This window comes from Gymnoscopelus microlampas (assembly GCF_963454915.1).
Source record: "Gymnoscopelus microlampas genome assembly, chromosome: 4".
NCBI lineage: Eukaryota > Metazoa > Chordata > Actinopteri > Myctophiformes > Myctophidae > Gymnoscopelus > Gymnoscopelus microlampas.
Window position 1 is genome coordinate 12,676,883 of NC_139941.1, and position 26,673 is coordinate 12,703,555.

Consider the following 26,673-nt stretch of genomic DNA (forward strand, 5'->3'; position numbering starts at 1 on the left):
TGAATGGACCTAGCAGGACACAAGAGACGTGTGTGTATGTACCACATAGAAAAGCCAATGCAGAGATGGAAGAAATCACATGGGAATCAGGGAAAGGGAGAGAAAACAAAGGATGGAGAGTTTGGAGTAGAGCGCCTAAGCTTGATGAGTCATCGAGTGGAATACATAATTCACTTGTTTGAAGAACTTTATTCATTTATGTGCACGTTGTGCCCAGAGGAAACCCACAGGAATACGGTGGGCAGGTGCATGAGAAAGGCCCCTGACCAGTGGTGGAAAAAGTAATCACGTTCTTTATTCGTTCTTTAAGTAAAAGTATCAATACTGCAATGTAGAAATACTCTGTTACAAGTACAAGTCTGGAATTCTAAATTTACTTGAGTAAAAGTGCAAAAGTATTGGTATCAAAATGTACTTAAAGTACCAAAAGTAGAAGGTACAGAATGCCCCATTTCACAACTTTTCAAATGTATTCAAAAATCTTATAAAATAGCAGATCTACAAGCTCACAATGCGTCGCATCGCGACGCATTGTGAGCTTGTAGATCGGCTATTTTCAAATGGCCGAAATGTATATCGGGCTGAAGTGGTTAATGTATGTTTCGTAATAATAATCAAAATCTACAAAGTAACTAGTAACCAAAGTTTTCAAATAATTGTAGATCCGAGATGTTGTGGAGTAGAAGTAAAAGTATTGGAAAAACGGAAATACTCCAGTAAAGTACAAATACCTCAAAATTGTACTTAAGTACAGTACTTAAGTACATGTACTTAGTTACTTTACACCACTGCCCATGACACATCAAGTCCAATCCAAGGACCATTGATTTATTATCATTTTCATTTGTCCAATGATTTGAAATTTCGAATTCATTGTCTAATTTACCCAACAATATAATTGATATCAGGCAGTGTAATAATAAACCATAAGGCAGAATTACATATGGCGATGACATTTGAATTGTCAACACACATATAGGTATTTTGGGACCGTGTTTGATGTGTTTGAAAATATATCAACTAAAGACTGCTTTCCAAAGAGCAAAATTGATAAATAGCCTGAGCGATTTATCAATGTTGTGCTTAGACAAGCTTAACATCATGTCAACAAGAGTGTGCACACGCCACTTGGATACAATTCAATACGGACACAAGGGATTTTAATAGTGTCAAATGCAAATACAATGATACACAGCCAATTAATTTAACCTTTATTGAACCAGGCAAAAAACACACTAAGAACAGATTCAAATTTACAATCATGGCCTGGCAAAAGGCAAGGCCTCTTGACGACAGAAATAAATCAACATTATGGTTAGAAACATAAAACAACACAATATAATAAATCACAAAATGGTAGAAAAAGAACGCAATCAATCATGAATCAAATCAAATACAAATGGAACACTAAACAGAAAATGTAAAACGCGCATTACTGCAGAGACCAGATAAGATGGAAAATAAGCAGGCTAACAGTCTGAAGGACAGCCGTTTGAGAATGTCCATAATAGTCGTTAAAAGCTATAGCAGTCGCGGGCTGCAGCAGATTGAAAAAAACGACGTGTGTTGTATTAACACCCCAATTAACCCAAGGACCGTGACTTGGCAGCTTCCCTCTGATACAGGCCTATGCTATGCCTCCGTTTCAGCACCATGGATAGCGAAGGAAGGTCGTGAGTTGATACAGGCCTATATGCTGTGCGTCCTCTTCAGCACCCTGGACAGTGACGGGAGGTCTGAGTAGAGAGAGACGGGGAAAAAAAGTGGGCGCTGGGGCGTGTCTTCTCCTCCGCGTCATCAGCGCCCATACCCATTTTGCCCGCGATTTTTGTACTTTTACTCAAGTACATTTTGAATTCCGGACTTTTACTTGTAACAGAGTACTTCTACATTGCAGGTATTGATACTTTTAAGTAAAATATTTGAGTACTTTTTCCACCACTGGCACCTCCATAGATCTGTCTTCGAGCTTTTTTTCATGCATTCACTGGTTTAGTGGGTTTTCTGTGAAGCACAAGAATAGCTTAATGGTGTTGTGAAAGTCTGCGCTAATATAATTGGAGCCCAGCAAAGAGACTTGTGCTCCCTTTGGGAGAAACAGGTGGCCTACAAAGCAAAAGCAATTATTAGCCAACGCGAGCATGTTGTGTCCAGTGAATTCACTGTAATTCCCTCAGGCCAGGGTTCTAATGTGCCCCTTAGGAGAGCAAACCGCTACGCTAAGTCCTCCGTTCCTTCCGCTATCGGGCTATCAAACGCAGACTGTAGCCATTTATATGAACTATAACAAAATGTTTTATTTTATGGTGTTACATTTTCTTTTACTTGATTTATTTACTGCGGCTCATGTTTCCTTTTGTTGTCCTCCTGTATGTATGTTGATCTGTTGCCTTTGACATAGCCCATTAAAACCTGAGGCGATTCTTTTTTTTTTTTTCTAAATCCTAACCATTTAAAAAAAAAAATACAAAATAAGAAAATTCAAGATTTTTCAAAAATAGCCAAAGAAATCTAAAGTGACACAGATGCGTTCCAGGTCTTAATGGGATAAACTACTGTACCGTACTTTACTTTGAGCCTTGAGTCGTGTACATGGACTGGGTAAGCTGCAAAATGAATTGCCCTTTTTGGGATCAATAGCCATTTGAATCCGAATCTGCAGCATACTTAATGAACTGGAGGCGTGTCCACATAAAAACATAGTTTTAACAGTTTCTGTACACTTTTTTGAAAAAAATCTTCCTCCTAGTATAACCATAATACCTGATGATTATGTTTTAGTGGGGGGGGGGGGGATCACTGAAAATCACGGCACCCCGTCTTTAAGGTCCAATTTGGCCAGAATGTCCCTTTTATCACACGCAATTGTCTATTATAGGTCTGAATGGATTTATTAAAATTCCAAATACATGTCTGATCAACTCAAATTAAAGCTGGCACTATGATAACATGAGGATACACTGCATCTCACGGCACTCTCATTTCACCACCAGCATGCAGCATGTGCGAAAGTGCAACGTAGTGAGTGATACATTCACTGTTATCATTACTCCCTCCCTGGATCTCAGTGAAACACTCACCTGCCTCCAGCGGCAGAGAGGAGGGACGATGATGTTACTGTGTGTTTCTCACCCTGTGTGCACATGATAAATAGTGTTGTCAGCCGGTTTACTTAACGCACTTCCCATCAAACGTTTCTCTGCGCTGAGTGCGTGTTGCATGACTGTTTAAGGTGTTATGTCTGTGACCTGCCTGAGGACTGAAAGGAAATGAGAGAGAGGACGAGGGAGGGCGTGCGCCGAGAGAGAGAGAGAGAGAGAGAGAGAGAGAGAGAGAGAGAGAGAGAGAGAGAGAGAGAGAGAGAGAGAGAGAGAGAGAGAGAGAGAGAGAGAGAGAGAGAGAGAGAGAGAGAGAGAGAGAGAGAGAGAGAGAGAGAGAGAGAGAGAGAGAGAGAGAGAGAGAGAGAGAGAGAGAGAGAGAGAGAGAGAGAGAGAGAGAGAGAGAGAGAGAGAGAGAGAGAGCGAGCGAGCTCAGAAGCGGAGCGCTTGTTTGCCGTGCAACAAGCTGTCTTCAGATGTGAAAGGAAGGAGAGAGCCATCCAGAGTTGGAGAGGGAGAGAGAGAGACCGTTTTGAAAGTGAAAAGGAAGAAAGACAGGATGATGGATAGAGAGGAAGCAAAAGAGAGAGATAGAGGAACAGGTGGAATCTGCTCTGTGGGTGTGTTAGCTGGGAAGGAGGACACAATGGGTCATGTAAGAAAGTCCCAGCCGGGTGGAGATACTCACACCGATTAGAAAACAAGAAGAGGACCAAAGAACTTTACTTTCTAGTCTGTTGACAGATGTATTTTTCTTTTCCTTTTTCTGAAGGATGTTAATTGGCTTCCCGTGCCGGTTCCGTCTCTTTGCAAAATGACTGCTGAATCATTTTTTTGCTAAATCATGCTAAACCTTTCTCCCCGTCGGTCGGTATGAGGATTGTGTGGATGACCGTGTCAAACTTTGCTCTGATTTTGCGACCTTGGCGTGCGAGGTAAGTTTCCACCTTGTCATCTGTGGATGTAATCTGAGAGGACATGTTCACAATATCCTGACATCGACTGCAGATCCTGATTAGTCCGCAGTCGTCTGACATGCGGTTTTAACATAAAACAGAGTAGCTTGTGACTTGAAGCAGCCTTAAGGCAGAACACATTTCCTCTCCTCTCATCAGTGACTGTGTGCGCGTAGAGAGCTAGAACAGTCGTACGTACGTTTCCCCTCTTCCGTTCTGTAATCAGTTCATCAGTGTGTGGTTACTTTATCGAACACTCACACGCACACGCATGCACACACACACACACACACACACACACACACACACACACACACACACACACACACACACACACACACACACACACACACACACACACACACACACACACACACACACACACACACACGCACACACACGCGCGCACACACCCCACACACACACTGTGGATTTTTCCATCCTAATCTTTTCTTTATATTCAAACATTTTGGAGGTTTTCATTTTAATTTGATTTAATTCTTACATTTTCTTTGAATTTTAACATGAGTATGTAGGAGTAACTCAAGTAAGTAACTTTATCCTGGTGTTCTATCCTTAAACGGGCATAAAAATATGTGAAATTCCGACTAGCTGAAAGCGAACACATTGTGAGGATAAAATTGTTTTATTCTCGCTGCGGCTCCGCTGTGTGTGTGTGTGCTTAACGTTAGACCCCGCCCACTGTATACAGTGCTAGAATGGTGATTTTGGCACCTGGATCTGATTGGGGAAATGAAGCAAAATAAATCACGAGCACCGTGAATTTCTGACCAATCACACACATTGTTTGCGTCGTCTCTGCTGTGATGTTAAGCTAGTTAGAAAATCACGGAGGTGCCGCTAAGCACGGAAACGAATGCGTTCATTTGTTTTGTCTGCAATTAGGTCATTTTGTTCTTACGATCTCGATTAACTTCATTTCCAGAAATATGCTGTTCGTTATGATAGTTGATGGTAGCTCTATGGAAGGTGTTATGATTGTTGATGGTACTGTATCTCTATGGGAGGTGTAATGATAGTTTATGGTAGCTCTATGGGAGTTGTGACCTATATCCTATATGACTATATGATCTCCACACACTGTTGGAAACATCTGTCTAGTGTCTGGGAGTCTTGCTTTAAAGCCATGTTGCCCATTGGTAAACGTTGGGTTGTGGCCACACTTTTAGCACATAAACCAATGCCAACGATGCGGATTCTGCCGATACAAATGCAATCCTGGCAGGTCTACGAAGTTAAAGGGCTGTATTCGTGTCATATTACCCTTGATGGAATTAAGTTCCCTAGTGCCACATAAGTCGAATCACCAATATTGGAGTAAGTAACAGTATGGCGAAATAAGCAAGAGAAATGGACCTGAACCAGGACACGTTTTCCTTTAGCATTACTCTCCTCTACCAAAAAGCAGATGCTGAATAAAACTACACACATAGACGAAGAAGCAAGGCGAGGGTTAACACACAAAAGACCATGAAACCAGGAAAGAATTCAGATCAATGGGCCAGACGTTGAAGACATAGAGGAGTTAATTAATTTCGGAGCCACAGTTTGTAAAGAGAGAAGGTGGTACTGTATGAGAGACCTAGAGAACAGACTCTCTAAAGCAAGAGGTGCATTCATCAGGTTAAAAAACTCTCTGTGGCCTATCACAGAGGTTTTCAACCCGTTTCATATCAAGGACCCTTATTTATTCAGCATTTGAGCCACGGACCACCGTTTGCTGAGATTTAGCCTCTCAGACACAAAACTATATTTTAACTATATAACAATATTTTGTTTTTGTTATCATTGGATAAGATTTTGTCCACAATTCCATGCTGTATTGATGTTGGTACCACTAAAAGTTCAAAATAACAATTCTTCTACGTTCTCTAATTGTGTTGACTTGTAAATTAAAGTATTGCAGATGTTTAACAATAATTTAACTCTTGAGAGAGTAAAATGAAACCAAATGGTTTCATTTTACGCTCTCAAGGACGTTAAAGATCTATAACGGTCCATTTGGTTACCAACTCTCCATCATTTAGTTGGGGACCACCTGGAACCCCCTCAAGGACCACTGGTGGTCCCCGGACCACTGGTTGAGAACCACTGGCCTAACACATTTCAAACTGGGTTTCTCAAAATGCATCTATACGAGTTTGTGCGCAGAGAGCCTAGCCAAGTCATTGCAGTTCCTCCGTTGAGTGACAGACGATGAATGATGAACTATCGGCCGTTCCCGTGCCATTGTCTGCATTACTGCTGGATGAGTTAGCCATCTGGCTGGAGTCCACAATGATTTAGCCACCGTCAGTCAAGTGGAGGAGAGGGGCCAAACGAGGCTCGACGTAAATCTCAAGGGCAGCCGGGGCCACAATGCAGTGGTGGGAAAAAGTACTCAAATGTTTTACTTAGGTAAAAGTATCAATACCGCAGTAAACTTACTTGAGAAAAAGTACAAAGGTTTCGGTATCAAAATATACTTAAAAGTAGGCCTACCAAAAGTAAAAGTACTCCTTATGCAGAATGTTCTATTTCACAAGTTTTCAAATGTATACATTGTATACAAATCTTTTGAAAATAGCAGACACGCTCACAATGCGTCGCATTGATTGATTGAAATCAATCACGATGCATTGTGAACTTGTAGTGTTTCTTGTAAATTAACGCCCTACTTGATCATACTACAGCGTCTCACAAAAGTATCCAAAAATAGCAGATCTACAAGCTCGAAACGCGGTGCGAAGTGACACGTTTCGAGCTTGTCGATCTGCTACTTTTGCTACTTTTGAATTTGAATCCTGAAAAGTAACAGTTTTCGGACATAGGACATTTTGCTCTGATCGTCAAAAGCTTTATGTGCTATATCTGTGGGAAGATGCAATCTCCGGCTCCTTTTTGGCTTCGTGTCAAAGTGACCTAGAGCGAGACACTCATGTTCTGAGAACGTGTGACTTGGAGTCATGGAGAGAGAACAGTTGAGTTGTGACAGGTGATAGATCAGGCTGGGTGCACTGAAGCAGGCACAGATAACCGGGACGACAGTATGATATACTGTGGGAAGGTATAGGAGTTATAGGAGGGACAACTCTGTTTAACCCTTTCAATCCGGGAACGCATCTGTGTCATTCTAGATTTCTTTGGCTATTCAAAAATAGCGGATCTACAAGCTCAAAATCCTAACAGTATGTTACTATATCAGTGGTGCTCCAACTTTTCCATGTCAAGGACCCCCCAGAATGATATGTATTTGGCCGCGGACCCCCATCTCAAAATATGTTGTTCCAGGGACCCCCAGAAGCACAGATCAGAGTTAAAAATGTTTGCTTTAAATCATATACATTCAAAGATTTGCACACATTTTGTATATCTGCTATTTTGTAATAGCCAAATAAATCTTAAAATGACACAGATCTGTGTTCCCGGGCTTAATGGATTAATAAAGGACAAGAAAGGGGGGAGAGATAGAGAGAGAGAGGGGCGAGGGGGACTGAACAAACAGCAGGACCAGAGTTAAGGGCTTCATGTTGCATGTGGTGTCACACACTGATAATAGCCAATATACAAGATCACAATGTATGGCATGCGACGCATTGTGAGTGTACAGTACTGTATGTCGGCTATTGTTTTGTGTGCAACACTGGCAATACATTTATTTAACCTTTTAAGTAAAGGTTAAAATAAATACATGTATTTAACCTTTTAAGTAAAGGTTAATTTAGATGTAAAAAAAAGGACAAATATACACAGAGAAGAACATTGACAGTAGAAGATAATAGGAAAAGAGATGACCTAGACCAGTGGCTCTGAAAGTGGGGTGTGGGGACCCCCAGGGTCCTTGAGGGGGTTCCAGGGGTTCCCAAGCTAAATGTGTTATTATAGCATCTAATATAGCGCCTATTTTCAAAAAAAACTTGAACAAAAATTAGGAACATTAATATTTTTTGAAACATTTTAACATCTTGTATGGGAGTCCCTGGCACCACATATATTCAGATTTGAGAACCACTGACCTAGACCTGTTTGTTTTGCTGTCTCTAAAGTAGAGCACATCCCGGTAATGTTTCATAGGCTAGTACAACCACTTACAGTACATGAGTGTGTTATCTTTGAAAGGCATTCTCAATGGCTAATAGTCGATTAGCCCATTAAGACCGGGAACGCATCTGTGTCATTGTCAGATTTCTTTGGCTATTCAAAAACAGCAGATATAAGCTCTTGAGCTTGTAGATCTGCATTTTTTTTTTACATTTTTTGCAAATCTTTGAATATATATATATTTTAAACCGAACATTTGTAACTCAAATCTTTGCTTCTGGGGATTCTAATGTCTAAATCCTATCTGAAAAACGTATGTTGCTAATATCAGTGGTTCTTTTTCATGTCAAGGACCACCCAAAATGTATTTGTCCGCAGACCACACATTTCACAATTTTCTTTATGCAGAAATAGCAGATCTACAAGCTCATAGCACGGCATGAGCTTGTACAGTATCTGCTATTTTTGAATAGCCAAAGAAATCTAAAAATGACACAGATGCGTTCCCGGTCTTAATGGCTTAACAATGTCAGCACAGAATGCACTAACAGTGAGTGTGGAATGATTGGAATCAAAGCACAAACATCATTTCAGGAACAGGATTCAAAGTTAAAGGGCATGAAAGTTTACTCTGATCGTCAAAATAAGCTGCAACAAGCTTTATGTGCACTATCTGTGGGAACCGTAACATTCGAGCCCCAGCTCCTCTTGGTTTCGTGTTGAAGTGCCCTTGAGCAAGACACGTAACCACTTAAACCCTCTCGCCTATTATGACATTTCAGGAAGAGTTTAAGTTTTTAAGTTGTTAAACTCCTGATGAGCGTGGATGCCTCCACCATTGTGCGAATGCGTGCGAGTGGGTGAACATAACGAACGCTGTAAAGTGCTTTGGAGAAAGGCGCTGTAGAACTGCAGACCATTTACAGAAATGCAGATAATGTACCATTTACCATCTGTGCTATGCCGTTAACACATTAAGACCTGAGGCCCATTCTACAAATGTCTTCTAAATCCTAACAGTTTTCTGAAACACTTACGTTGCTCTAATGTCAGTGGTTCTCAAACTTTGTCATGTCAGGGAGCCCCAATGTATTTGGCCGCGGACCCCCATCTCAAAATATTTAGTTCCAGGGACCCCCCAGAAGTAAAGATTTGACTTACAAATGTTTGCTTTAAAATATATATATTTTCAAAGATTTGCATAAATGTTCATGATTTTTTTTTAAATAGCCAAAGTAAAAAATAATGGTTAAAATCTAAAATGACTTTCCCGATCTTGATGGCTTAAGAGCCACACAAAACTCTGTGCTGAGCCAGGCTGAGCCTTCTTGGCTGCCTTCATCTTTTGTCTCTGTCAATAATGACTCAAGTAATTTCCAGCAGATTCTGCTGTGCACATCTGAAGCATTGTAAAGGATTGTTATGTAACAAGGATTGCATCATATTCTCTATAAGTGTACTGCATGTCTACTGACTACTATTGTTTTCCAATGGAAATATTTGTTCCCATGTCAAACGGGTATGTCGTGGCTTACATTTGTGACATATTGACTCGCAGGCCTATTAATCAGCAGTGATGAGAAGCAGCCTTTCCAATTAAACAGGGCGGAAGATAACCTGACTCTGCCAAATGGAAGAAGGTTGCGACACACATTTTGTTTCACAGCCTACTTCCATCTGAGACTCCGGTAGCAGAATCGATGCAAGACGGCGTTTCATTTTTTCAAGCTACTTGGCAGGTGATTGGATGATCCCGCCCCTAGCAGCCGCTGATTGGTTCGTACACAAATGTGTGAACTATCCCTTTAAGTTATTCTTGAACCACTTAAATCCTATATACAGTACTTAATTGATCAGGTTGCGCAAGGGGTCTACGCTTGATCCCCTCCTTTTTCCCCCCTCTACACAAAAGCTATTTGCCAACAAATAGCCGATCTATAAGCTCACACCGCGCCGTGGTGCGAGACTATGTAATGACATGCTCCTGAACAGGAGTCTGGGACAAACTGTATCATTTTCTCTGACATCTCTGGGATAGCAAGAGAGACGGCTAAGTTAATTAGCTTCACAAAGCCCTGCGTCATTGGCGTTTGGACAGCCGCTGGCCGCTGGCCAAATGTAGTAGTTCACAGAACGGACGCTCTGACGCCCAGGAGGGGACTGGAGAAAGGAGAGAGGGAGGGGAAAAGAAGGCAGTGGTGGAAAGTAACCGAGTACATTTACAGTACTGTTACAGTACTGTTTTTTGGGTGAACTACTCTTTTAAGGACATGTCCTTAAAGGAGTAGTTCACCCCAATTTTTTTTTATTTTCTATCAATTACACACCCCATGAAGCCTTGAATTCATGGACATTTTTTTGTTTTTGTCGCATTCCTAAGCCAATGATTTTATGACTGCCGGAGTCTCCAGAGTTTCCTGACCTACTGCCCGATGACAGTCATCAAATTATTGGCTTAGGAATGCGACAAAAACTAAAAAATCTCTATGAATTCAAGGCTTCATGTGGTGTATAATAGAAAATAAGTATTTTTTGGGGTGAACTACTCCTTTAAGTACATTATTTTGAGGTACTTTTACTTAATTGGGTGTTTACTTTTTTGTATAAACTTCTACTCCACTACATCTCAGTAGGCAAATACTATACTTTTTACTCCACTACAATTATTGGACAGGTTTAGTTACTACAGTAAGTAACTTTACAGATTTGGATTATTGCTATAAACCCCTACCCTATTTTATACTTTAGCTATTTAGACAGATAAGTAGCCATCGCTGGGCAGCTGCTCACCCACTTGAGCCCTTGCCCCGCTGCTGAAAGACGGACCGAGAAATTATAATAATAACCCGACGTCTCTGCTTAACGATAGATGGACAGGCACTCGGGCAGCAAGTCACCTTCCTCCAACAACACTTCCAAACATGTCTTTGGAGCATCACAAACTGCATGCAAATATCTGTTAAGACAGTGATTAATCGCTCCTTGCTTAACAAAAGATGACTGGAGTGGGCAAGTGGGCAATTCACGCCCTCAGCAACACACCTCAATAGGCTACTCCAACAAAACGTGTCACCAAAAAAGGTCTCCTAGCATTTGAGAGAGATATTACTTAATGTTTGAACCGCTATTAAATTATAGTCATTTTCAAGTGCAACCCCACCTCCCGTTTTGCCCACTGCTATTAGAATAAAAATAGCTGATTTACAAGCTCCCAACGTGCAAGAAATTTTACATTTTGAAAGACTTCAAGTACTAGTACTTTTACGTTGGTGCCGATACTCTTGTACTTTTACTCAACTCGAATAGTGTATTCAGGCCTTTTATTGTAACGGCGTATTTCTACATTGTGGTATTGCTACTTTTATGCAATTAACCACTGCTTATTGAATTGCGTTTGGGGAGAAGTGATTAAAGTGGCCTTGCACTCCTCTGCGCTCCTCCCTCACACTCCACCCTGCTCTGCCCTGTTGAATGACAATCGTCCTGGCTGCTTTTATAGCCAAGTGACCATAAGAGCTTTTAAGTGGACACACTTTACCTCAGATGGCATTTTCCTTCAAGCTGTAAAGCAGAAGGCTGACATGCTGCCAGAAACGGCACTGCTGCAGTCAGTCGAGTCAGACCACCTAGCTCACACGTTTTCAAAGTGGGGCCGCCAATTAAATGTATAAGATAATTGTACCAGTTTAACCACCTGCAACCTGGAGACCCTATTTTGGGCATGTCATTATTGTCTCAATTTAGCTAAATTACAATGCATCGTGACTTTCACTCCAGCAGATGTTGGCTGGTACTTCCTGTGTGTGTGTGTGTGTGTGTGTGTGTGTGTGTGTGTGTGTGTGTGTGTGTGTGTGTGTGTGTGTGTGTGTGTGTGTGTGTGTGTGTGTGTGTGTGTGTGTGTGTGTGTGTGTGTGTGTGTGTGTGTGTGTTGATAGATGGAATTCTCTCTGTCTTTCCGTGAGGTGTGTGTATGTACTGTATCTAAGTATGATTTGTGGTGTGTGATTGAAAAATGACAGGCAGCGAAGCGATGATAAACTAGATAAAGTGCTCCTCGGAGCACAGGTCTCCGCCAGGTCAGATACGTTATTGTGGCCTCCTGGTGGCGCTATAATAGGCCAATGTGAAAAGGGTGCCATTTATTCTTAGGTCGTTCACGGCAATCGGACACTGCATTCATGATTTGAAGCATTTTGTTCCAAAAATGTGTTTTGCTAAATTAGACCTGCTGGTGGCGCTATAACAGGCCAATGTGAAAAGGGTGGCATTTCTTCCTCGGCCTAGTGGGAATGTGCGTGTGAAATTTCACGGAAATCGCACGCTGCGTTCATGGTTTGAGGCAGTTTGTTCAAAACGGACCAATCCTGCAAACTTTGGTTGGCAACCTTAACCAATAAGGATGGAATATGGGAAATCGGACAGATCAGGGTTGATCACATGACTATAGAGATACTGTGTACCGATTTGCATGACGTTTGGTTAAAAACTGTAGGAATAATGTGAAAAAATGGGTTTTGCACAAATCGGCCTCCTGGTGGCGCTATAACAGGCCCATGTGAAAAATTTGAGGCAGAGGTTCTGAATTGGCATCCAGGGAGTGTGTGTGCATAGTTTCGCAGCGACCGGGCCAACGGTGCCGGAGATTTGGTGGTAACACACGGACGGACACACGGACGGACGGACGGACACACGGACGGAGGGTAAAACATACTCTCTCGCCATGCCTTACGGCCTGGCGGAGACAATCAATTAAAGTGTGTGAGAGAATTAGTCTAATGAAGGTGACATCCATATCGACCCACCTGGCCATGACTTAGGCCTGTGTGCATGTGTATGTGCGGGCACATGGGCTATGAGAGTGAGTGTACATGTGAGGATGGCAAAACACAATTCCACTCTACTTGTTAGAATATTGTAGAATCATTTTATATTCTAGATGTTTCCATACTATGGTTTGTAGTTGAAATAAATAAAATAAAATAAAAACAAAAGGTGAGGCTGTTATAGCACTACCATGAGGCCGATTTGAAAATGCTGGCCTACTGGGGCAAAGTTTCACGCCGATAGGTCCGACGGTGCCGGAGATTAGCTGCTCACAGGCAGACAGACATACTAGGTTTGTATTACATATGAAACGGGTTGAAGTAAGGACATTTTTCTCACATTTGCTTTTTATTTTATTCGTTTTAGTCAACCATAATAACAGGGGCACGCATAACATCAAATATTTGTATTCAGCATGTTTCGCACGCATAAAGAGAGACGAACACAAAGGAGAAGTCGACAGAGGAAAGACAGAGATGACATTTTGTATAAACTAAACAAAGAAAAGCAGCAGTGTTTTGTAATGGTATGTAAATTGTAGGTCTTTGTAGTGATAATAAGTGCTTTGACTGTGAATGGGTGAGAGAGAGAGAGAGAGAGAGAGAGAGAGAGAGAGAGAGAGAGAGAGAGAGAGAGAGAGAGAGAGAGAGAGAGAGAGAGAGAGAGAGAGAGAGAGAGAGAGAGAGAGAGAGAGAGAGAGAGAGAGAGAGAGAGAGAGAGAGAGAGAGAGAGAGAGAGAGAGAGAGAGAGAGAGAGAGAGAGAGAGAGAGAGAGAGAGAGCAAAACCCTTGCACCTGTCCAGACCCCCCATGGCCCTTCCAGGCCCCTAATCAGCAGGGTTGGATGGGGGTGGCGAGTCTCTGGAGGCTGCTATCAGCCAGCTGCTCTCCACCACCATGCTTCCTCGAGACACAAAACACTCCTACAACAGTGAGAAGCATGTTGCCAGCAATAGCTGTCCACAGTTATTTATCTACATGTATTTATTATTCAATCTTCATGAGTGATGTGGATGCAAGAGGTTTTATGCTGGGTTTGATCCAGCCTTGCGACTTTGTATCATACTCAGAATCAGAATCAGCTGTATTGTCACATCATCACACGATTACAGGTGTAAAAGAATGGAGCTCTCAACATTGCAGTTACAGGAAGTGTTAGACTAGGGAAAGATAGAATAGAGAGAAGAGGAACACAAAACCAAAATAACAGGAAGGCACAGTCAAAACAATATACACACAGTCCAGTATACAGTACATAAGGTGCATGTTACAAGGTGCATTTAATGTAGCAATGATAAATGGCATTATGGAAGGCATAAATGCTGCTTATGCAGTTGGGGAAAATATAGAGCATAATAAAAGGCAGCAGGTGTATAAAATCACAGTATCATGTTGCATCTATGGGCAGCCGTAGCTTAGTGGGTAGAGAGGGCGTCTGCCGTCTGGTTATAGGAACGTCGTTGGTTCGCCTGCCGGCCTGCCCAGTAATGTGTGTCCAAGTGTCAGGTGGAAACCTCATATTTTCCAAAATTGTTACTTTTCAGGATTCAAATTCAAACCAACAAGCTCGCGGATCTACTACTTTTGATGCTTTTGTGTGATGCTGTGGTATGATCAAGTAGGGCATTCATTTACAAAAAAACCCACAAAAAGTTAGAATATGGAGATAAGGGGTTTCTGCCTGACAGTGACGATATATTCCCTCGAGGGAGGGAAGCTCGCCTCCGACGATGTGCTGGGCTGTCTGCACTAGGGTTGGGCGATATTACTATCGCCAACTGTCAGCCCAGATATCGGCTTGGTGAGGAAGGGTCTGATCCTCCGACCGAACATCCAGCCAGGCAGGCGAACAGAGAAGAGACAGGAAGCAGAGAATGAACACTAGTTTATCAGGAGAAACCAGTTGGTGATGGCAAGACAGTCGGAGAATGCTCAGACTGAACTAAGTGGCCGTGAGCGTGACTGACATGGCAGTACTTTGATCTGGGGAGGCGTGTATGGGAAGCCGCAGGGTTAAAACACAGCAAGGCTGATTGGCTGATGAACCGCAGGTGTGTGACGAGCTGATCATTTGCAGTTGTGTAGGCGGTGGAGCAGAGGTGATGTAACCAGGGAGAGCAGAGCCTGAAGCCATGCCCACACATATACACACACGCACGCACGCACGCACGCACACACACACGCAAGTGATTCAAGTGATGTTCTGTGTCCATTTGTGGCACACACTATGCTGCTCAGCCAGTCATACGAGAGGATTGTTTACAGACGGACTTTGGCTGAGGGAAAGCTATTCGCCTGTTCACACGCTCAAGTGTTGTCCTCGTTGTTATGCTAACAATGGAATCATTTGTGACATTAAACCTTGTGGCGCCCAAAGAGAGCTTAAAGGGCAAGACCACTTTGGTAGAGGTGTGGGTTGTGTAGTTACCTTGCCATGATGTAACGGTGCCGTGTCATTGTTCCGACCGCACATTGTTCAGACGGCGCATTTTTCAGATATTGCGTTGGTCCGACTCGCACCATTATTAACCCTATCCCTAACCCTAACCGCACGCAAAGCCACGTAGTCGGAGTAATGGGATGTCGGAATTATGGACAGTCCCCGATGTAACTCCAAAGGTGGTCAAGAAATCAAAAAGAATTGTTCCATTGATTAGAAATTGATAATTCAAAATATGCTCCTCATTGACTTACATTGTACGGTGAAACAGCACATAAACGAACGCAAACAAAGCTGATTCAGACAATATAGAACATCACCAAACCCACTATTTGTTTTTAAATACAAATGTCAACTTCCTGTTGATTTTACTATTTGAAGATCCGCATCCGGATCCGCTGATCCAGTCCGGGTTTTCCTCCGAACAAAAATGCCTAAATCAACAGGAAGTTAACATTTTTATTAAAAACAAAAACAGTACTGGGTTTGTTGATGTTCTATATTGTCTGAATCAACTTTGTTTGCGTTCGTTTATGTGCTTCAAGAGTTACTTTGAGAGTTGTTTCACCCTAATGTAAGTCAATGAGGAACATATTTTGAATTATCAATTTCTAATCAATGGAGCAATTATTTTTGATTTCTTATCCAGAGTTACATGATGGCACCCCTCTACCTTGCAGTCATTGTGCAATGCTGAAAAGCTGCTAATCTAAAAAGTGTAAACTACATACTGTATATTCAGTACCATGTAAAATGGTATTTCCAGGCACTAGAATGAGCAACATAATACTCATGGTGCCTTATCTGTTATCCCACAAAAAGGACTTGTATGTTATTATCACAAAACCTGAAGACCAAAGACATGTTGGTATACTGTACCAGCCATGAATTAATAGCCGATAGGCTTTTTATTACACACTTTGTCATCTCTTTTTTGTTGAGTGTTTTTCCGTTGATCCAGGATCACCACCAATACTTTTATTACTTGTTACTTTTTGCTCATTTGAGCACCTGATTGTTTTTCTCTTCATTCGGACACTTTTATTTCTAATATAGCTGCGGAAACACGGAAATGTTGATTTGTCACGTAACTACTTTTTGCCAGAATTACAAATTATTATTTTTAGTTATTTTGATGCGTATGGTTAGTTTGCTTAGTTTAATATCAAATTACTTGCTGTTTGAGTCACACAATATGCATAGTATTGAGCTCCCGTTTCTGACTGCTGTTAACACTGCTTAGCTAACAGATTGGGCATTTTACCCATATTTTGTCATTCAAGTGTTCGGAGATTGAGGAGAGGAAATGTGTTCAAGAAAAATATAATGATTTGATTTTATATTCTTTATTTTATTGTAGTTTTTTCATATAGTTGAATGATTTCATTGCTTTTAATCTAAATGTAGGGTAGTTCTGAATATGTTTTATTCTCAAAGTAGTATAGTTCTGAAATAAGTTTCTCTTGGTTTCTTGTTCTCATTAGGGATGGATGAATATTATTTCTTTACAGTATATATAATTTTTATTTTTAATCTGGGCAAATATGAGTTTTTAAATAAGGGTTTAATCTTCACCTTCTCTTTATAGCCATGGAATAATGGCGCTGATGTACAGAATAAAGCTGATCAAGCGCCCATCACAGCTTATCACTGGACTATGTTCTCAACCCCACTTTTAATGCAACTCCCTCTGACAATGTGGAGAGCGACTTAAGAACCATTTCCACCTGGTCAGAAGATGTTCTCTAGAAATCGCTTTAATGGACAACATGGAACAGGCGTTACCCCAAAGGGAGACACTAAGACAAAAGTTCAGCAACCCAAAAAGAGAGCCCCTAACCCCAGGGTAGCACTGGTCATCCGTGGCAAGATCCATCGCCTCCTCCAAGGACCCCCGGACCCAGATCCCCACCTCTCTTACACAGGTATCGAGGACAATGAGGAAGGGGAGGCACAGGAAGAAGAAACGGGGCGTAGGGGCATTCATGCAAAGGTTAGCACCAGAGCAGAAACCTCTCCAAAATTAACCAACGGCAAGGGAAACGGAGCAGCTTTAGGGCCACCCTGTGTGGGGGAGGTGGAACTGAACAGGGAACGATGTGTGAGAATCCCATGCACCTTGCAGCAAAAGAGCTGCAGGTCCCCGGGGTATCCGAAACGGACTTCCGAGAGTATGCGGACGACGTCTGAACGGAAGCACCACAATCAGACTGAACCGGTCAGGAGCAGTGCTAAGCTTGCAGGGACAGCCGGAAGAGATCACGATTTCGCTGCGCCTTGCGCTCGGCCAAAGAGACCGTATTCCGCAGGAGACTGTCTGGACTACAACTTCAACAGCACTCTTCCAGGCACACTGCTTGAGGAGGATGAAGAAGGAGACCTGGGGGAAGACGAGGAGGAGTCCAGTGCCATCATCGAGCACATTCTGAAAGAGTTGAGGGGAATCAATAAGATACAGGAGGAGATCTCTGACCTCAGGGATTACTTATCCTCTGTCCGAGGCTCAGTTGAAGAGGTATCATCGTGTGTGGATGCCGTGTTGATGGAGATTGAGGGCCTTCGGTCTGGTAATAAGGCCAGTGCTGGGGCATGTGCAGGCAATTGGCAGGGGGCCGCTGGAGGCCGAGATGGGCCCTCTCCCCGTAGAAGGCCCTCTAGCGCTTATGGAAGTTTAGGGAGGAACAGTCCTGATTCTGCTTTGAAAATGCGTGATTTTGGTGTTTGCCATCCAGCCTGTAATGAGCGCCATAGCATCCATGAGTTTATCTCGCCAAATAGAGAGGGACCTGCTCTGACTCCAAGTGCTGAATCAGAGGACCATCAAGAGGAAGCAGACGATACATCCGACCATAGTTCAGACATACCAACAGGCGCTGTAGCCAGGAAGCTCAGCTTTGGCTACCTTGACCAACAGGATGGTCAAGACTGTCCAAGTACCAGCTCATTGTCCTCAGGTCACAGCTCCAAGTCTGAGTCTGATTTGGAGAGGTCATCATCCAGCCATGGTAGAAAGCACCATAGAGGCGAAGGACTGCCACATTGTGCCACTGGAGAGTCTGCATGGCTACAGGATGTTGCTTATAATGGACCAGATAGTCTGGTAGACGATGACAGAGAGAGGCCAACTTGCTGTGAAGAAATTGGGAATTGGGATCACTACGGGGCTGGAGAAGGATACAGTATGTTTGGGCAGTGTTTCACCGGGAGTTCCAGCTATGTTTCCTCTTGCTCGGGACGACACTACAACTCCCCTGCCAGCACCTCCAGCAGGGAGGAGTGGCAATCACGGAGACGGAGGCCTCAAAAACAGTCCGGAGATAAAGTTCCAGTAGACACCCCCATAGAAAGCTCCCACACCGGGACCGAGAGTGCTGGTGATTCCTGCTATTCCCAGACCTCTGGTTACCATTCTGTTGATAGCCATGTTGGGCAAGTTGAAGAATATGGTTATGCACCTCCGACTGATGTCGGTTACACCAGAGATTGTCGTATGAGCAGTTACGAAAATACTTATTCTGCTTATGAAGTGTGTGCAGATGTAACTTGGCCTGAGTCGTCCTTATGCACCACCTTGGCTGAACCAGATCCTCGTTTCATCAAAGATGTAGAACCCAGTATTAAACGGGCAGAACATATCCTGCCTCATGCCGACAGCGCTGATGCCGAAAGTGTCGGTTTCAAAGTGAAGCGCATAAGCCGAGCTGTACATGATTTCCGCTCTGCCTTGCAGGGAGCGTTGCGTAAGCTCGAGGTATCTGAAACATCAATACCATCTGAGTTTGCCCAGTGCGATGGGGCTCCTCATGACAAAGCATTTGAAGAAGATGTAGATGGCAGAACGGTTACGGAGGCATTTAACCAATATTGTGTTCCACACCAGACCGATCCTTGCCCTGTGCAACCTTTGCTTCATGAATCCAACAGTAGCCTTACATTGGAGCCTGCAAATAGTTGTCAACCACCTCCCTGTTCAGATGAATTCCCTCCATACCAAGAAGAACTTCCTATCTTCCTCGACCCCACCTCCAACAGCACTGCCACGTCTATCCCACCCGAAGGCCTTACGCAGAGCCCAACAGAGGGCTCTGTAGCACTGCCTATTGCTGCCCAACTTTCGCAGTGCACCACTGCAGATTCCCTCTCGGCCTGCTTTTTGACTGAGGACCCCACGACATTGCCAGAGGAGCAGGACGAATCCCAGGCAGTCGTGCCGCAGCAACCAGCCTCGGACTCTGCTGCGTCCCCAGGGGGCAAGGCGGATGGGGAGGCAGCAGAGCGCCCCCCGGAGGTGAACGACATGGACGCACGCAGGCTGAAGTGCCAGAGGAGCTTCCAGCAGATCCTCCAGGAGAAGAGGGAGAACAGGCGCAGCCTGGCCAGCATGACCATGTCCACCTTCTCCCATGAGGAGCTCCACCCAGGTAGCCTTTGTCTCTTTCTTTGTCACCGCCTGCATCCTCATTCTCATTCAGGATTTTGTTGGCTTTTCAGTTTGGATGAGCTTGGCTTCATTCTTGTGCCCTTTTCTTGGTTCCTTTAATTTTTTGTGTCTCTATGGTCATAGCATTGCTCATTCATTCCATGTAAAACATGCAATGAAAATTTTACTTTGCATCTTTGCTCGTGTTTTTTTTATTATATTATGTTATTATATATAGTCCAGCTGTTTAGCTATAAAATGTATAAGAATCGTTCAGTTTGTGATACAAGCATGAAATTTGGTACACATATAGCCAAAGGCATTACAAAAATGATTGGAGATGGAGCCATCGAGAATTTTCAACATGGCGCCCATGGCAGCCATTTTTCAAAATGGACGCCAGAAACAACTGTTTTCTAATGAGTGATGGATATAATATGACACTGTAGACAAAATGTGTTGAATTAATTGACCACATGTGCTTGGTAATGTATTTTTGGGATAATTCATCAACAATTCAAAATGGCCGCCATTTTTTCCAGCCTGGTTAGATATGGATGATCTCTGTGTCAAATTATACATTTTTTCTGCAGAATTTGAATAACTGTAGAATTTCTAAGCTGATTTGTTATATCTTACAATAAGTGAGGCCAAACCTTGGGTCTAACCATTCACAAGGAAGACTATTCACACTCGCCTTCACAGAAACAGAGGGCAGTGCACTCTAACTGAGCTTTTTTGCACTTGCACTTCCCAACACAACCCTTCTTACATTGACAAGAGACAAGTACATGACTTGACTTGCCTGCATCTGGTAGGCATGTCCAGAAGGGCTCATAGTCTCCCTCTGATGTCTTTGACCAACCCCATTTGCACGGTGAAGGTAGTTCTGGTGTTGACACCAGCACCTGACCCCACACGTGGCTTCCTTGGAGGACAGCTCTTTTGACATGCTCTTCCAGGGCAGCCTTGGTCGGTGGGATTGATTCTGGGTTGTGCTTCTTTGCAAACAACTTCCTCCTTGCCTTATTTATTTCTGTACATGTGCTGGTTCGGTCATAGAGAAGAATAACAAACCTCTCAATTGTGGCCATTACCTCTTGAGGTATCTCAGTTGGGGCTGAGGAAACTTTCAACAGAGCATGTGTAAGCTCAGGAAGCACAGCCCATACAGCCCATGCAGTCTTTTTCCCGTGGCCAACAAAGCTTGACACAGTATCACAACCCGTCAATGCATGGAACAATGGGAGTGCACATGCTTTCTCAGGCCCTAGCCCTGCTGCAATTTCATGGGCTGCTAAGTATCGGAAACTCTTTCCAGTTCCGAAAGCCAACCAAAGCTCATTTTCTGGTTGTAGAGTCTGAGCCACTGCCACAGCTAGCACCACAACATCAGTATCAACTGTTTGAATCATGATTTTATGATGGCCATTTCTTGCTGCATGGGCTACGTGTAATAACATGCGACTATCGGCTTCCTCATGCGTACAAGGAGATATTGAAGGCCTATCTGGGAGTGGTGGCTTGCTAAGGACTTCTATGTCACTAGTGATGACAAGCTGCTTGTCCTCCTGCAGTAACGATCCGAGCAAAGCATTTGAGAGAAAGGCAAACAACTCAGTCTTATTGCTGTCAACTCTAAGAAAGTTTTGCCAGTTCCTGGGAATGGCTGCATCACCTACCACACGTCTCTGGATCCCAGTCCCACGCTTTGCTCTTGTAGCAGATTTCAGAGAATCAGACAAGTAGCGGTCCCACACCAGATCAAGCCTGGACACTCTTTCAAATTTTCTGGTCAGATATGGAATGAAGATGACATGGGCATAATCATTGAAGGTTTTCACTGAACTTGGTTTCAGCATCTGGATGATGGCTGCCCCATCTACAATGGTACAGGTAACCTTTGGACTGTCCGAGTATGCACTGTGAACTTGTTCCAGGCATGAAAGCAGATCACTCTTCAGTCCTAGTCGGAGACCTCCCCCATCAGACAGGGCTGGTGGACATGATTGGTTCTCGTGTCGAAAGAACTCATCTAAGTTTCCATCCCTGGTTTGGCAAGCAATGAATAATCTTGAAAAGAGCGCCAGATCCTGTTTGAGAGAAACCAATTTCTGTTTCGGTTTGGATACTCTCCTGGTTGATGTACCGAACACCAGCAGCTTGTTTTTTGGTATGGTGTCATCCAATGATTTGGTTCTCTCAACAAGGCGTTCTTTAGTGAAAGCTTCAAATTGTTGCTCTCCTTTCTGCTTTACCTTTCTGACTACCTCAGCTGCAGAAGGTCCAGCAAGTTCCTTGGAATGGAGAACAATCAAGTCCTTACTTTCCTCTTCAAATGGATTTCCAAAATGTTCCATTGCACTGACCAAAGAGCGTACATCTTTGATGAATGAGATCTGAGCACTTGTTGTTTGCTCATGGTGACGTGTGCTATCTGATTTTTTGGAACCAATCTCAAATTCCTGTATGGATCGGGCAACTTCTGGTCCTGCTACCATCCATCACAATAGTGCAGAAGGGTTGTCAGTGAGGCCAACAGCACCACCATCTCCTTTAATGCAGGCATTCATCTGCTCATGGGCCTGGTCAATAGCCATTGAGGAAAACACATTATTGGTCTTCTGGACCGTGAACTTGCCTTCTCTGAATGCTTCATCTATGCTCGGGTGTGTCCTTGGCAGTTCGGCCATGTCTCTCAGGTGAACTGGAATCCATCTTGCATAATGGGTATGATCCATTGCATGAAACCATTGGGCTAGTTCTGTTAGTGCATCAAGGTACATGGAGAAAGATGCCTCTCGCAATGACCGCACATATACTAGCACGAGAAGCTCCAGCTCAAGAACAATAGACCAGTACTGAAATTGTGGGATGTTTTCTCCTCTCCGGCTGCACCAAGCTTCAAACGCTATTACAGGAAATAAGGCAATTTTAAGAGGAGTGTATTTAGCTGGCACTGAACCCCATGCTGAGTTTCACAGCAGTGGTGTTGCCAGTGTGCCCTGGCTGTGCTTCAACATCCACTCTATTACTTATCCATTCATTGGATGGTTCTGTTCTTGCAAATATGAGGATTTTTTTTTGTTTATTGGTTCAACGATTTTTTTTTAATGTATAATAGATCTATTTTCACGCAATTATACATTTTATTTTGGCCAATGTGGCTGCTATCATGAAAGAAACAGTTGTCCATCCAGTTTTGAGGTAGAAGGAAGCTTCTGGCCAATTCCAATGTTTCAAATTTGATTTCTGCATCATAAATAATGACTCATTAGACACCAAGATCATCCATATCAGACAGTCACACAAATGATAGCTGCCATCTTAAAAAATGGCGGCCATCTTGAATATTAAATGTAAACTTTTCAATTATCCAACAGACATTTACCAAGTACTAATATATGGTAAATATGTCTAAAATATCATAGTATGTCCCTAAGTCATATGAAAAGAGTTGTTTCTGGCGTCCATTTTGAAAAATGGCTGCCATGGGCGCCATGTTGAAAATTCTCGATGGCTCCATCTCCAATTATTTTTGTAATGCCTTTGGCTATATGTGTACCAAATTTCATGCTTGTATCACAAACTGAACGATTGTTTTGGTTATCTCCTGCACTAATATGTTTTATTAATATATATCAAAAAGCAAAGATATATTTTATAAATTATATAGTCATGTGGCAATAAATAACTTCATCTAATTTAGTTTTTTTGTGTAGAGATTAATAAGTATTTTTTCCTTTTTATTTCTGTGATCATAAAAACTTTGATTTGCTTGCTTGAGAATGTTTCTTTTTTTCATGGCACCTTTGTTGTGATCAAAGCTTTCCCCCATCTGCAGTACATTACAGTATGTCACATACGTTAGTGTAAGTATTGACCACAGATGTCTTCTTTAAGTATTTTACCTAAGTACTTAGCATTGAATATAATCCACAATACATAAAGGCCCCCAGGGTATTTACTGATTGGGCTTTGCCGATATTGTCTTTTATTACACCCCATTTAGAGCAATCTATCATCTGCCTTTCAACCAGCTTTGTATCGCTACCGGAGGCTTCTGCCGCGGCCATTTGCTGAATTAGAAGACATTAATTATCTCGCTGGAATCAGGGCCTGACATTAAGGAGGAAGAGGAGGAAATATTAAGAGTAATTTTCATCATGAATTATTCATGTTAACCCATTAAGACCGGGAATGCATACTGTGTCAGTTTAGGTTTTTAGCTACAGTATAACCATTATTTTATACTTTGGGCTATTCAAAAATAGCAGATCTACAAGCTCATAGTGCATAGCGCTACGAGCTTGTAGATCTGCTATTTTTTTTTTTTTTTTTGTGCAAATCTTTGAATACATATGTTGTTTTTTTTTACATTTTTAACTCAAATCTTTGCTTCTGGGGGTCCCTGGAACTAAATATTTTACAAATGTTCGCTTGAAGAAATACATATTCAAAGATTTGCACCCATTTTCACGATTTTTTTAAAATAGCCAAATAAATCTAAAAATGACACAGATTGTTCCCCGGTCTAAATGAGTTAATGAAACATTCATGACCTCAGACCTCCATCGATCTGGAAGCTCCACGGCGGCACTGCTCTCACCATTACCATGCCTTCATAAGCAATGAATTATCTCTGACAGCGCTTGTTATTTCTTGTGATGAGTCAACCCGCCTGATGACAATGTGTGTCTCATGTCTCTCCTGTCTCTCTCTCTCTGGTGCGCCCCTTTCAGACGGAAGCCGAGATGAAGACCAGGTTAACTTGTTTGTTACTTCTCCTCTGTTGGCAACTCGTGTGAATAATAATAATAATAACATTGTTACTACTGAGCCGTTCGTTCTGGTGATGGCCTTGATGGTGGTTGTCTGTGTGTACATGCCAGAAAATGCCTGATTACCGCTTGATCGCGTTGTTCTGTTTATTTTTGGTTCCGTTTATTTAGATCGCATAAACACTTTGGTTAGAAACAATCAAGGATTAAGTACAATGAAATTCGGGGCTTATTTCCGTTTCCATCCAACCAAACAAGGTGGCAACCCATGTGTGTGGCAGTCATGGCTATAAAAAATAAATAATTTTACATAACAAACTAAATAAATACAACAATTTTTGATTGTATAAAATAATAAAAAAGGTCTTAGCTCACATAGTGACCGTATCCATCAGCCAAGACTCTGTTACATTCTCCAATTGCTAGGTAATGTACATTATGCCTAATTGCTGTATCCAAGCTGTTCCATTGGGATGCACCTGTCTATAAAAGATCCCTTACCAGCAAGACTTTTGAATTTATAAAGACCCACATTACAAACTTAGTATCTCCATATTTCAACCTTTTGTTTTTCCCGTAAATGAATGCCTTACTTTGTCATACTAACTGTGTCACTACAGTGCCACACTGTAGTGACACAAATATTTAGCCAATGAAAAGTATTAGAAAGAACTTGTGTCTAAATAATACAAACATAGGTTCTTGTTTTTTTCTTCTTCTTTTTTTAAGTAACAGTTTTGGCTATACAAGGCTTCACTGACATGGAAATGTCAGTTTAAAATTCTTATCACCATGAACCATTGTCATCCTAGACAGTGACCATAGCTCCCTTCCACTAGAAGCCAGTTGAGCTGTTTAAAATGTCTTTTACCTACAGAATGAGGGCCAAGCCCTAGCATGACAATATTTTCCATACTTTTTTCCCTAGCAAATGGTGCCCATAAAGAATATGTATGTCGTATTAAAGTTTTACTGCATATCAGGATCACAGTAAAGTGAATTTTGACACTTTTACTAGAAATAAATACTACACTGCAATAGGAGAGTATTGATTAGTACACAATATTGATCAAAAAATATTGATGATACTGTTGTTGTCTGCTACTGCCTCGGTCATATTGTGCTTTGTGGTTTTCAGATAGAAGAGGTGCTGTTTACCACTTAAACCCTATAAACTTTGTTGACCGGAGTCCCCGAGGGGTCTGTACTCGCTCTACATGTCAGGGTTAATTTGGTGAACAAGCAGAGGTTTATTAACACGACATGATATACAATTTACAACGCTCTGGTGTGCGATAGACCTGTGAGAGTGATTGGTATAGTCCCTGTTTGGCATGCATTACTGAAACTCAGCCAACCTCATTCCAGTCCAATGTTCTCCTCTCTTTGTTCTTCTCACTGTGTCCTGTCCTGTCCTGTCCTGTCCTGTCCTTTACTTTACTGTACTGTATTGTACTGTTGTGTTTGCATGATCCAGTATGAATTCAACATAGCCGGTCAATCAAATTAGTGGCTAAAAAGTGTCTGGTATTTCAGAGCCGAGATCAAGATGGTGACCCCAGCAGACACCCTTGGACCAAGCCAGGGTTAGTAACTGTGTGTGTGTGTGTGTGTGTGTGTGTGTGTGTGTGCGTGTGTGCGTGCGTGCGTGCGTGCGTGCGAATGTGTGTGCGCATGAATGCATGTCTGTGTGTGCCTGTGTGTTTACGTGTGTACTGTATATTCATTTTTTTTACTGTTGAAATGTGCGTCTGTCCGTGCGTGTGTGTGTGTGTGTGTGTGTGTGTGTACAGGGCAGCCACACCATTCGGTATCGACAGCATGCCTGACCTCCGCAAGAGGAGGCCAATTCCTCTTGTCAGTGAGCTGGTAAGAATCTTTCCTTCTTCCCTACCGTCTGACTTTAACGTTGACCTAATAACGTGACTCCTAAAATGTATACATCAAACAGCTTAGATCTTTGGATTAAATGGAAGAGCAGAGCCGTGCGAACGCGGTGATGTAAAAAACATAGGCCTATCTGTAGTGTAAAAATTGTGGCTGCAGTGACTTTGCGAACATGCGGTCATTCCTCCTGTGTCCTTCTCTCTCCCTTCTAGCAAACACCGTTATAG

The 26,673-nt window shown here is 42.5% G+C and overlaps 1 protein-coding gene across 1 annotated transcript in view; it reads left to right on the forward strand.

Moving 5' to 3' along the window:
* Positions 1–26,673, forward strand: part of LOC311043954 (protein unc-13 homolog B-like) — a gene marked incomplete at its 3' end in the record, with an annotated part of 110,162 nt that extends 83,489 nt beyond the window's left edge. Inside the window, exons 11-13 of the mRNA XM_084055377.1 lie at positions 26,096–26,145; positions 26,353–26,428; positions 26,659–26,673. Of these exons, the coding sequence (XP_083911503.1) occupies positions 26,096–26,145; positions 26,353–26,428; positions 26,659–26,673 (141 nt within the window). The remainder of the gene's footprint in view (positions 1–26,095; positions 26,146–26,352; positions 26,429–26,658) is intronic.